General features: G+C 37.3%; 1 protein-coding gene across 1 annotated transcript in view; it reads right to left on the bottom strand.

The window, feature by feature from the left end:
- Window positions 1-12,899, bottom strand: part of AGPS (alkylglycerone phosphate synthase) — a 160,781-nt gene that overhangs the window by 110,184 nt on the left and 37,698 nt on the right. Inside the window, 3 exon segments of the mRNA XM_017868293.1 lie at window positions 1,419-1,493; window positions 1,584-1,704; window positions 4,030-4,120. Of these exon segments, the coding sequence (XP_017723782.1) occupies window positions 1,419-1,493; window positions 1,584-1,704; window positions 4,030-4,120 (287 nt within the window).

Raw genomic sequence — 12,899 nt, forward strand, 5'->3', positions numbered from 1 at the left:
TGATGAGCATTTTTTCATGTGTCTGTTGGCTGTATGAATGTCTTCTTTTGAGAAATGTCTGTTCATATCCTTTGCCCACTTTTTGATGGGGTTGTTTGTTTTTTTCTTGTAAATTTGTTTGAGTTCTTTGTAGATTCTGGATATTAGCCCTTTGTCAGATGAGTAGATTGCAAAAATTTTCTCCCATTCTGTAGGTTGCCTGTTCACTCTGATGGTAGTTTCTTTCGCTGTGCAGAAGCTCTTTAGTTTAATTAGATTCTTATTAAGATACATCAAAGGATGGCCTATTAGGTTTCTTGTGGGAAGTGAAAATTGATAAATTTTGCTTTCATGTTTTCCAGTAATAAATAGAATAAACCTTCTGCAAATCTTGGTAGAGAAGTAACCTAAAGCTACTAAAAAACAAGCAGGCAAAACAAAAATATTTCTTCTGTTGGAGAATACCTTTTCCTCAGGAACAGTTAAAATTTCTATACTAAACTAACAGAGACGAAAGACTTATTTAATAAATATTCTAAATGCATAGAATAATATACTAGTATCAGGAAAGTAATTTCATCTCTGCTACATATGCTCTTGGATTTTCCTTCCGTGTATCTCACCTGCCTCTTGCCCCCATATTAAAGTATAATTTTTCCCTCAGACAGTCCCTCCAAAGTAGAAGGACCTCATTTAAGAACTGAGAGTCCATGAATGATCCAATTTATTAAAAAATAAAATATATACTCTGAAAAGGAAGATCTGAAGATAAAATGAATCAGAAAATCAATAGACTTTTTAAAAAATGCAATAATGGACAGCAAGGAACACTATACCTGTTCTGCTTTAAATTACCTGCTAAAAGAGATGGGTAAAAAACCTCAGATTTATAAATATAGTACCTACTACTCACTAAGAGTAAAATTACAACACAAAGCTCATCCATCCTCCGTCCCAGCCAAACGCTAATAATTACTCAAAATTTAATTATTCATTTCAAACATAGTATGCATATATACAATACATGAAACTTGTTTGACCAGGGTTTTTAAAGCTCAGAGCTGATATCAACAAATTATTACTAATATTAGTTGGCAGTACTCAATTATATTAATAATTCTATATATCTGAATGTATCACTGACACTAATTTCATGAAGCTTCCAAATTATCCAAAATACATTTTCTACTGACATCTCAATATGATTATTTACATTTGAAATGATTATTTAATTATCAGCAACAAAATGAATTGTTAAAACCATTAGTTCAGAACAACCAGGTCAAGAAAGAGCTTCAAGACTGTTATGTAAACTCTCTTAAAAATACAGCAATTTATATTTTTTACAACTCATATGCCAAACAGTACATATTTCCAATATTAAATTAACTTAAAATTTAGCAATACTAAATTAATGATACAAGGAGGGGAAAACTTACTTGGCCATAAAACTATATCAGGAATTCGCTCAAACATTCCTTCCCTGAGCAAAAATATCTCATGAAGACAATGACCTGTTTTGTGGTTAAAAAAACAAAACACAAAACAGCTTAAAATATAGAAAATTTTGTTAAAATAAATAGGGCTAATATAAAGTAACTTACCATGAGCTCTAAATACTCGATCATCTGCCTCTTGTGAATATGAAATATTAGTTTCTTTAAGGTCACGAAGAAAATCTTCATTTACAACAGAAGGAGGTGTATCACTAGGATTTAAGGATGCCTAGAAAATAAAATTGATTTCTTTGACTTATTTTTAGACAACGAATTTTGGGTACTTAAGTTAGAGAGAATGACTACAAAATGTAGACTTTTTTTAAAACATTCAAAGTAAGGCTGAAGCATAGGAAAATACAAAACAACATATACAGAAATCAGCTTTATGAGAGTAACAAATTACAAATGCTCTGGTTAATCACAATCATTTCTAAAGATTATAATCAACAGGGAAGAGAGCAAAGTATCAAATCTTTCATTTCAGATTAAGGAGACTGGGAGAAAGTTACTTGACTTGTACACTATCTACACTTAATCTGTCGATAAAATTTAGCATTTCTGGCCAGGTGCAGGGGCTCACACCTGTACTCCCAGCACTTTGGGAGGCCAAGGTAGGCGGACCACGAGGTCAGGAGATCGACATCATCCTGGCTAACACAGTGAAACTCTGCCTCTACTAAAAAAACAAAAATTAGCCGGGCATGGTGGCGGGCGCCTGTAGTCCCAGCTACTTGGGAGGCTGAGGCAGGAGAATGGTGTGAACTCAGGAGGCAGAGCTTGCAGTGAGCCAAGATCACGCCACCACACTCCAGCCTGGGCAACAGAGTGAGACTCCATCTCAAAACAAAAACAAAAACAAAAAAAAATTAGCATTTCTTATTATTCAATTGCCATTTTAAAATGATAAACAGAAAGCCTCAAAATAGGTAATAAATCCATTTTTATAGAGCTGCTTTAAAACTCACAACATAATTATAAACTTGATATTCAATTTCACCTAACAGGTAACTTGAAATCTAATCTTCAACTTCAAAGTTAAAACTATGAGTCATTGGGCATGTCACCAAACTTCGATGAGCCTTGGCTTCTTCATCTGTTAAATGAGATTATCACCATAGGGCTATTATAAGGAAGGCAGGTTAAATGTGATAATTTTTGTGAAAAGCACTTAATAGCATGCCTAGAACATAGGAAGAGGTCTATAAATGGCCGGCCAAGTAAAATCTGCTATGGGGGCTGGGGGGAAGCTATCATTACAGTATTTGGAAAAAAGAAAATATAAGAATATGCAAAGAACAAATATGATACTTCCATATTATCTTAATCTCTTATTAAGGTACTGCATAATAAATACTTATTGAGTGGTTGCTATAAGCTAGGCACTCTTCAAGGTCTTGAGGATACAACAGTGAGTTAAACAGAAAAAAGTATTTTGACCTTGTGAAATTTATCCCATAGGAGAAGGAAATACTAAAAGAACTCCAACAAAATATATTAATATTTTAAGTCATTAAGAACTGAAAAGGGCTCAAAAACTGGTGAAACTTCTAACTATAGTATGTGAATTGTATCAATGTCAAAAACAAGTAATTGCAAATAGTAGAGAGATTGAGAGAGAGAGAATTTAAGAGATAAAAAAAGAGACCTCTAGGAAAAGTTAAAAGATGGCTTGGGAGGGGTAGAATTAGTTGTTCAGCCTAACTTAATAACTAGAATAAAATAACTGTGGATTTTTAAATAAACCCAACAAGTACTCACCAAATACCTATACCACTTAATAACAAGTTGGATACAGTGGAGAATATTGTATAAGACATAGCCCCTGTACTTATGGAACTTATATCCAGTTAGAGAGACTGGAATACAGAATAGTATGCTACAGCAAAATAATAATAAAACACAACAAAATAATAATAATAAAAGAAATGCTAAATATTTCATTAGTTTCATTCATATATATATATATACATATATATATACAGTTTAAAGTTTCCTAATTCTACTTTCAGAAAAGTGAAACTACATGAACAAACTAAAATCCTCAATCGCTCATATCTTAATCAAATTTTACTTTTATAATTCTTCAAATATTCTAAATGTCCTAATATTAAATGTGATTTTACATTTTTATTTTAAATTATTCTCCATTAATCCTAGATTATGGTCAGTCTATTAAATAATCTAAACATCACAGCAACTTATATTTCTGTAACAAGCACTCTTTAAGAAAGTAAATAATTTGCACTTCACTACTACCTTGTGAGAGGCAGAACAAATAGTTATTACTCCCAATTCTAAAACTAACCAAGGCTCAGAGGAGATAAAAAGTTTGCCAGATAAATCTCAGATAAATTGTGAGACTAGGGTCTAGATCTGTGACACTGAATAACTGCCCATAACACTCTAACAAGGCCAATATAATTAATAGGCTTTATAACAAAAAACATGACAGTTGCAGTGAATCCAATATAACAAATTACAAAGAGAAATCATATTAATTTGGGTTTAAAAACACAGTTACATGTATTAGTAATAATTTTTGTTTGCTTACTTTAGAGGTAGTTTTATGCTCCACATTTACTCCAAGGGTATTCTGGATCCATTCTTTAAATGTTGGTAAACCCATGCCACTAAGAGGGTACCTAAGGTACAAAGAAAGTAAAAATATTAGAGTAAAGTATCTTCATTTAAATTTAAAGCTTAAATTCTGCTTCCAGTGATGGTCAAGCAGCTACTATCAAACCAACACTTTCACATGTAACTATAAACTCTGAACAAAAGCAAAACAAACAAAACCCAGCTATCCAAAGGCAGTATAGACAGACCAAAAGCAGTCAAAAATAGGGGAGAAGGGTGTGTTACATTTGAAAAAAAGCAAAAAATACTACGTAAGTTCATAAGTTTCCAGTTTGGTTTTGCTTTTTACGTAAGTTTTAGCTTCATGGCAGGCCCCAGCTGGTGCCTCAAAAGGTAATAAAAATGCTGAAAATTTACAGTCTTCCTGGCTTAAAGAACCAGAGCACAGTGTTTGGGGTGAATGCTGCATCTGGAAAGCATACTGGGAAATCACAGAAAGAAGCAAGTAAGACAGGAACCTATCTATCAGCTCTCTCCAAATGTCTGGCTGACTCTTAATGGCATGTATAGAAAACATACTAGAATATTCTAGGCAGCCCAGTTAAAGTTAAAAAAAAAACTGGACAGACAATTCAGCTGCTCACCACAGGGGGACAGAATTTAGAGTTTCAGATCAGTCAAGTTAATTGCTTGATTTAAAACAAATTTTTTAAAGGTCTCTTCAGAGGAATATAACAGAATCCAGAGTTCCTACATCATGTACAATGTCCAAAACACACTCCAGTATTACTAGACAAGAATAAACTGTAAAGTATGACTCATAATCAAGAAAAAGGCCAATTAATGATGACTGACCCCAAAATGACCCAAGATACTGGAAGTAGCACACAAGGGTTTTAAAGCAGCTATTATAGCTATGCCAATGGACAAAATGGAAAATGTACTCCCAGGGAATATTAGAAAAAAAAAAAAATCTTAGCACAGAAATAAAAAAAACTATAAAAAAGAACACAATAGAAATTCTATAATTGAATCTCTGAGACATTCCACTTGCATCTCATTACAATTTTCATTTGAATTTTACTGAGTACTTATGAAATTGAGCATCTATTCCTATATCTACTGTACATTTGGATATCCTCCATTTTGAAAACCAGTTCAAGTCTTTTGCCCATTTTCCTCCTGGGTTATTGTTTTCTCAATTACATGTAAGAAATCTTTATATATTTATAAAATGAAAGATATATATATTAGACATCTTCTCTTACTCTGTGATTTATCCTTTCACTCTCTTAAAGGAGTCCCGTAGTTTGGATACCGAACCCTCCAGAACTCATGTTGAAATCTGATCCCCTAGTGGGAGGTGTTTGGGTCATGGAGGTATATCTTTATGAACAGATTAATGCCCTGGGGGGAGGGAGAGAAGTGTGAGTGAGTTCTGTTAGTTCCCACAAGAGCTGGTTGTTTAAAAAGAGACTGGCACCTCCCTACCATCTCTCTCTTGCTTCCAGTTTCACCATGTGATCTCAGCACATACCAGCTCCCCTTCCCCTTCTGCAGGAGTGGAAGCAGCTTGAGGTCCTCACCAGAAGCAGACCCTGATGCCATGTTTCTTGCACAGCCTGCAGAACCATGAGCCAAACAACCCTCTATTCTTTATTAATTACCCAGTCTCAGGTATTCCCAATAAAATAAAAAGGTGACCACCTTCAAGATACTTGAACTTACAGATATAGAGTAAGTATTACTATCATGTATAAAATTTAAAACTACCTTCTATCACTAAAATAAAGTATTTATATATCTATATCTGAATGCACAATATTTAACACTCAGAAGACTGTACTTAGCATTGCAGAATACATGGAATTGGTATTATGACTCCTGTTCTTAAGAAACTTACAACCTAGCTTAGTCAAAGCTGCAGCAACATATAATTTGTGAGATGAACACATGGGCAGAGAACCTGAAACTAACCAGAGATGTGATAAATAGAAAGCTAAGCACCTATACCAATTGTTGAATCACAGTGACTACTGAATGGATCTTCTTCTTTTCCATGACTGAAGGTTAGTTTGAGAACATTAAATGGGTTTTTTGTAAAATATAAGGTGAGATCAATTTATCACTTTCCCATAGGGCTGAAATAGACTATACTATAGAAGATACAGAACCAGAACGAGTTTTCAAGGCCAATGAAATTTCTGTGGACAAAAATTATCCAAGAGGGAAGTGCACATCAGGACGGACAATGACTAAAGACAAAGTGACTCTTACTCTGGGGCAGCACATAAGAAGCAACAAAAATATTAGTGTATGTTGCAGGAAGTCAGGGACCCCAAACGGAGGGACCAGCTGGAGCTGCGGCAAAGGAACAAAAATTGTGAAGATTTCATGGACATTTATCAGTTCCTAAAATTAATACTCTTATAATTTCTTATGTCTATCTTGTCTTTAATCTCTTAATCCTGTTATCTTCGTAAGCTAAGAATGTACGTCACCTCAGGACCACTATTGTACAAATTGATTGTAAAACGTGTGTTTGAACAATACTAAATCAGTGCACCTTGAAAACGAATGGAATAACAGCAATTTTAAGGAACAAGGGAAGACAACCAAAGGTCTGACTGCCTGCGGGGTTGGGTAGAACAGAGCCATATTTTTCTTCTTGCAGAGAGCCTATAAACGGACCTGCAAGTAGGAGAGATATTGCTGAATTTTTTTCCCAGCAAGAAATATTAATAATTAATACCCTGGGGAAGGAATGTACTCCTTGGGGGGAGGTATATAAATGGCCGCTCTGGGAGTGTGTTTTATGCAGTTGAGATAAGGACTGAAGTATGCCCTGGTCTCCTGCAGTACCCTCAGGCTTATTAGGGTGGGGAAAAGATCCCACCCTGGTAAATTTGAGGTCAGACTGGTTCTCTGCTATCGAATTCTGTTTTCTGTTGTTTAAGATGTTTATCAAGACAATATGTGCACAGCCAAACATAGACCCTCATCAGTAATTCTAATTTTGCCCTTGCCTTGTGATCTTTGCTTTGTCCTTTGCCTTGTGATCTTTATTGCCCTTTGAAGCATGTGATCTTTGTGACCTAATTCCTGTTCGTACACTCCCTCCCCTTTTGAAATCCCTAATAAAAATCTGATGGTTTTGCAGCTCAGGGGGCATTACGGACCTACCGACAATGTGGTATCACCCCTGGCAGCCCAGCTGTAAAATCCCTCTCTTTGTAATCTTTCTCTTTATTTCTCAGACTGGCCAACACTTAGGGAAAAATAGAAAGAACCTACGTTGAAATACTGGGGGTGGGTTCCCCTGATAAGTATATACAATTATCTAGCCTCAGGGTGAGTTCCACAATTGCTAAGCAGTTTAACAGCCTTTTTATAATCAGACAAAGCTTCAATTAAAATTATGCCATCAAAAGACAAAGTCTAACAAACTCAAATTCTTCATTTATATACTAACTTGTGATTTGTAAGTACCCAACTAATATATAACACCCATAAAGTCAAAAATAACGACATTTTTCAAAAATTTTACTTTACAGAAATCTCCAGGGACTGAGATGGCTGATTAAAAGCAGCTGTGGTCTACAGCTCTCATGGAGAAGAATGAAAATGGCAACTGAATTCAGCACCTTCAGCTGAAATATCCAGATTCTCACACTGCGACTGACTAGGCAGACAGCTCAACCCATGGAGAACAAAGAAAAGCAGGGTGGGGCGATGGTCCAACTGGGAGAAGCATGGAGCCAAAGGAACTCCCACCCCCATCCAAGCAGAGCAGTGAGAGATTGTGCAACCCCACGAGGGAAACCACACTTCTCCCACAAGTCTTTGTAACCTGTGGATCAGGAGATCCCCTCATGACTCCACGCCACCAGGGCCTTGAGTTCAATACACAGAGCTGTGCAGAGTCTCAAAAGAACAGTCACTCAGGCTCACATAGTAACCCAGGAGTTTTGCAGACTCTGCCCCAGGAATCCCAGCAAGGTGGGAGATCCATGTGCTCACTCTTCTAGGAGAGGGACTGAATCCAGGGATCTAAGCAGCATTGTTCTGCAGGCCACACTTTCACCTCACAAGGTAAGATCCACTAGCTTGGAACTCCAGTCAGACAGTGCAACAAGCTAGAGACTGCCTGAGATGGATGAGTTCCCTGGAGGAGGAGCAACTACCATTTCTGTGGTTAGGTTGACTTAGCTGTTCTAACCTGCCAGTTCCAGGCAGTCCAGGTGGTCAGAACAAGAAGGAATCCCACACAATGCAACACAGCTGCTATGCCAGATTGTGGCCAGACTACTTTTTTTAAGTGGGACCCCAATCCATTGCTCCTCATTGGGTGGGGACTCCCTGTGCGAATTTCAGCAACTCGAGCCAGGGTTACACAGACAGAACTCTGATCTCTCCCTGGGACAGAGCCCCCTGGGGGAGAGGCGACCGATGTCTCTGCAGTTCAGTTGACTCAGCCTTTCCAGTCTGCTGGCTCCGAAGAGTCTAGGCAGTCTTGACATGGAAGAGTTATCCCCAACATGGCACACCTGCTCCACCAAAAATCAGCCATCCTATTCCTCCTGACTGGGTCAGAGCTCCCAACAGGGGTCTCCTGACAACTCCTACAGGAGCATCCAGGCCAGCAACAGGTCACTACCCACCCTGGGATGGGGCTCCCAAAGGAAAAAGCAGGCTGCCATCTTTGCTGTTTCACAGCCTCCACTGGTGATACCTCCAGGTCTGGGAAAAATGAGGCAAATAGGGTCACGAGCAATCCCCCAACAAACCACAGCAGCCCTACGAAAAGTGGCTTGACTGTTAAAAGAAAACAAACAAACAGAAAGCAACAATAACAGCATCAATAAAAAAGACCACACAAAAATCGCACTCAAAGGTCAGCAATCTCAAAAAATTGAAGCTAGATAATCCCACAAAGATGAGAAAGAATCAATGCAAAAATACTGAAAACTCAAAAAGCCAGAGTGCCTCTTCTCCAAATGACCACAATATCTCTGCAGCAAGGGCCCAGAACTGGGCTGAGGCTGAGATCGTTGAATTCACAGAAGTAGGCTTCAGAAGATGGGTAATAACAAACTTTGCTGAGGGAAAGGAGCATGCTGTAACCCAATGCAAAAAAGCTAAGAATCATGATAAAACAATACAGGAGCTGAAAACCAGAAGAGCCAGTTTAGAGAGGAGCATAACTAATCTGATGGAGCTAAAAAACACAACACAAGAAATTCACAATGCAATCACAAGTATCAACAGCAAAATAGACCAAGTGGAGGAAAGAATCTCAAAGCTTGAAGACTACAGTCTTCAAGGCAGACAAGAATAGAGAAAAAGGAATGAACAAAACCTCTGAGAAATATGGGACTATACAAAAAAGACTGGACCTATGACTGATTGGGGTACCCAAAAGAGATGGAGAGAATGGAACCAAGTTGAAAAACATACTTCAGAATATCATCCAGGAGAACTTCCCCAACTTAGCAAGACAGGCCAACATTCAAATGCAGGAGGTCCAGAGAACCCCAGTAAGATACTCCATGGGAAGATCAACCCCAAGACACATAATCATCAGATTCTCAAAGGTTGAAAAGAGAGAAAAAAATATAATGGGCAGCCAGAGAGAAAGGCCAGGTCATCTACAAAGGGAAACCCATCAGACTAAGAGCAGACATTTCAGCAAAAACCCTACAAGCCAGAAGAGATTGGGGGCCAATATTCAACATTCTTAAAGAAAAGAATTTCCAACCCAGAATTTCACATCCAGCCAAACTAAGCTTCATAAGCAAAGAAGATACTTTCCAGACAAGCAAATGCTGAGGGAATTCATCACCACCAGGCCTGCCTTGCAAGAGCTCCTGAAGAAAGCACTAAATATGAAAAAGAAAAACTGTTACCAGCCACTATAAAAACACATTGAAGTACACAGACCAGTGACACTATGAAGCAACCACATAAACAAGTCTGCAAAATAACAAGCTAGCATCATGATGACAGGATCAAATTCACACAAAATAAAAACCTTAAATGTAAATGGGCTAAATGCCCCAGTTAAAAGACACAGAATTGCAAGCTGGGGGAAGAGTCAAGACCCATTATGCTGTCCTCAAGAGACCCATGTAACATGCAAAGACACACATGGACTCAAAATAAAGGGATGGAGGAAAATTTACCAAGCAAATGGAAAACAGAAAAAAGCAGTGGCCGCAATCCTAGTTTCTGACAAAACAGATTTTAAACCAACAAAGACCAAAAAAGACAAAGAAGGGCATTACATAATGGTAAAGGGTTCAATTCAACAAGAAGAGCTAACTATGCTAAATATATATGTACCCAATAGAGGAGCACCCAGATCCAAAAGCAAGTTATTAGAGACCTACAAAGAGACTTATACTCTCACACAATAATAATGAGAGGCTTTAACATCCCACTGACAATATCAGACAGATCACTGAGACAGAAAATTAAAAAATATTCAGGACCTGAACTTAGCTTTGGATCAAGCAGACTTGACAGACATCAAGAGTCCACCCAAAAGCAACAGAATATATATTTTTCTCATAGCCACAACACTTACTCTAAAATTGATCACATAATTGGAATTAAAACACCCCTCAGCAAATGCAAAATAACTGAAATCATAACAATCTCTCAGACTACAGCACAATCAAATTAGAATCAAGACTTTAAAAAATCACTCAAAACCACACAACTACATAGAAACTGAACAACCTGAATGACTCCTGGGTGAAACTAAGCCAGAAATCTAGAAGTTATTTGAAACTAATGAGAACAAAGAGACAAAGTACCAGAATCTCTGCAACACAGCTAAAGCAGTGTTAAGAGGAAAATTTATAGCACTAAATGCCCACATCAAAAAGCTTCAAGTAGAAAGATCTCAAACTAACAACCTAACATGACAACTAAAAGAACTAGAGAACCAACAACAAACAAGCCCCAAAGGTAGCAGAACACAAGAAATAACCAAGATCAGAGCAGAACCGAAGAAGATAGAGATGTCAAAAACCCTTCAAAAAGCCAATGAATCCAGGAGCTAGGTTTTTTTGTTTGTTTGTTTTGTTTTTTGTTTTTGTTTTTTGAAAAAATAAATAGGTAGACTGCTAGCTAGACTAATAAAGAAGAAAAGAGAGAAGAATCAGACACCATCAAAAATGATAAGGGGGATATCACGACTGACACTACAGAAATACAAATAATCATCAAAGAATACTATGAACACCTCTATGCACATGAACTAGAAAATCTAGAAAAAAGCGGGTAAGTTCCTGACATATACACCCTCCCAAGATTGAACCAGGAAGAACCTGAATCCCTGAAAAGACCAATAATGAGTTCTGAAAATGAGATAGTAATAAATTGCTTGCCAACCAAAAAAAGCCCGGGACCGGATAGATTTACAGTTGAATTCTACTAGAGGTACAAAGAAGAGCTGGTACCATTTCTACTGGAACTAAATTGAAAAGGAGGGACTGCTACCTAACTCCTTTTATGAGACCAGCATCATCCTGATACCAAAACCTGGCAGAGACACAACAACAAAAAAGAAAAATTTAGGCCAGTATCCCTGATGAACATCAATGCAAAAATCCTCAATAAAATACTGGCAAACTGAATCCAGCAATACATCAAAAAGCTTATCCACCACAATCAAAGTTGGTTCAACATATGCAAATCAATACATATAATTTATCACATAAACAGAACTAAAGACAAAACCATATGATTATCTCAATGGACACAGAAAAGGCCTTAGATAAAAGTCAACATCTTTCATGTTAAAAACTCAATAAACTAAGTATTTAAGGACCATACCTCAAAATAATAAGAACCATATATAACAAACTCACAGTAAATATCATACCTGAATGAGCCAAAAGCTGGAAGCATTCTCCTCAAAAACCGGCACAAGACAAGGATGCTTTCTCTCACCACTACTATTCAACACAGTATTGGAAGTTCTGACCAGGGCAATCAGGCAAGACAAAGAAATAAAGAAAATTCAAACAGGAAGAGAGGAAGTCAAACTGTTTCTGTTTGCAGATAACATGATCCTATATCTAGAAACCCCCACTGTCTCAGCCCAAAAGCTTCTGAAGCTGATAAGCAACTTCAGCAAAGTCTCAGGATACAAAATCAATGTGCAAAAATCACTAGCATTCCTATACACCAACAACAGGCAAGAGGAGAGCCAAATCATGAAAGAACTCGCATTCACAATTGCTACAAAGAGAATAAAACACCCATGAATACATCTAACAAGGGAAGTGAAGGACCTCTTCAAGGACAACTACAAATCACTGCTCAGGGAAATCAGAGAAGACACAAACAAATGGAAAAACATTCCACGCTCATGGATAGGAAGAATCAATATTGTGAAAATGGCCATACTACCCAAAGTAATTTACAGATTCAATGCTATTCCCATTAAACTACCATTGACATTCTTCACAGAATTAGAAAAAACTATTTTAAAATTCATATGGAATCAAAAAAGAGCCCGTATAGCCAAGACAATCCTACACAAAAAGAACAAAGCTGGAAGCATCACACTACCCATGTTCAAACTGTACTACAAGACTACAGTAACCAAAACATCATGGTACTGGCACAAAAACAGACACATAGACCAATGGAACAGAATAGAGATCCCAGAAATAAGACTGCACACCTACAACCATCTGATCTTCAACAAACCTGACAAAAACAAGCAATGGTGAAAGGATTCCTTTTTTTTTTTTTTTTTTTTTTTTAAGATGAGGGTTTCCCTTTGGTTCCCCAGGCTGGAGGGAAATGGCGCGATCTTGGCTCCCCGCA

The sequence above is a fragment of the Rhinopithecus bieti genome, unplaced genomic scaffold (genome assembly GCF_001698545.2).
Source record: "Rhinopithecus bieti isolate Rb0 unplaced genomic scaffold, ASM169854v2 scaffold_3062, whole genome shotgun sequence".
Classification (NCBI taxonomy): Eukaryota; Metazoa; Chordata; class Mammalia; order Primates; family Cercopithecidae; genus Rhinopithecus; species Rhinopithecus bieti.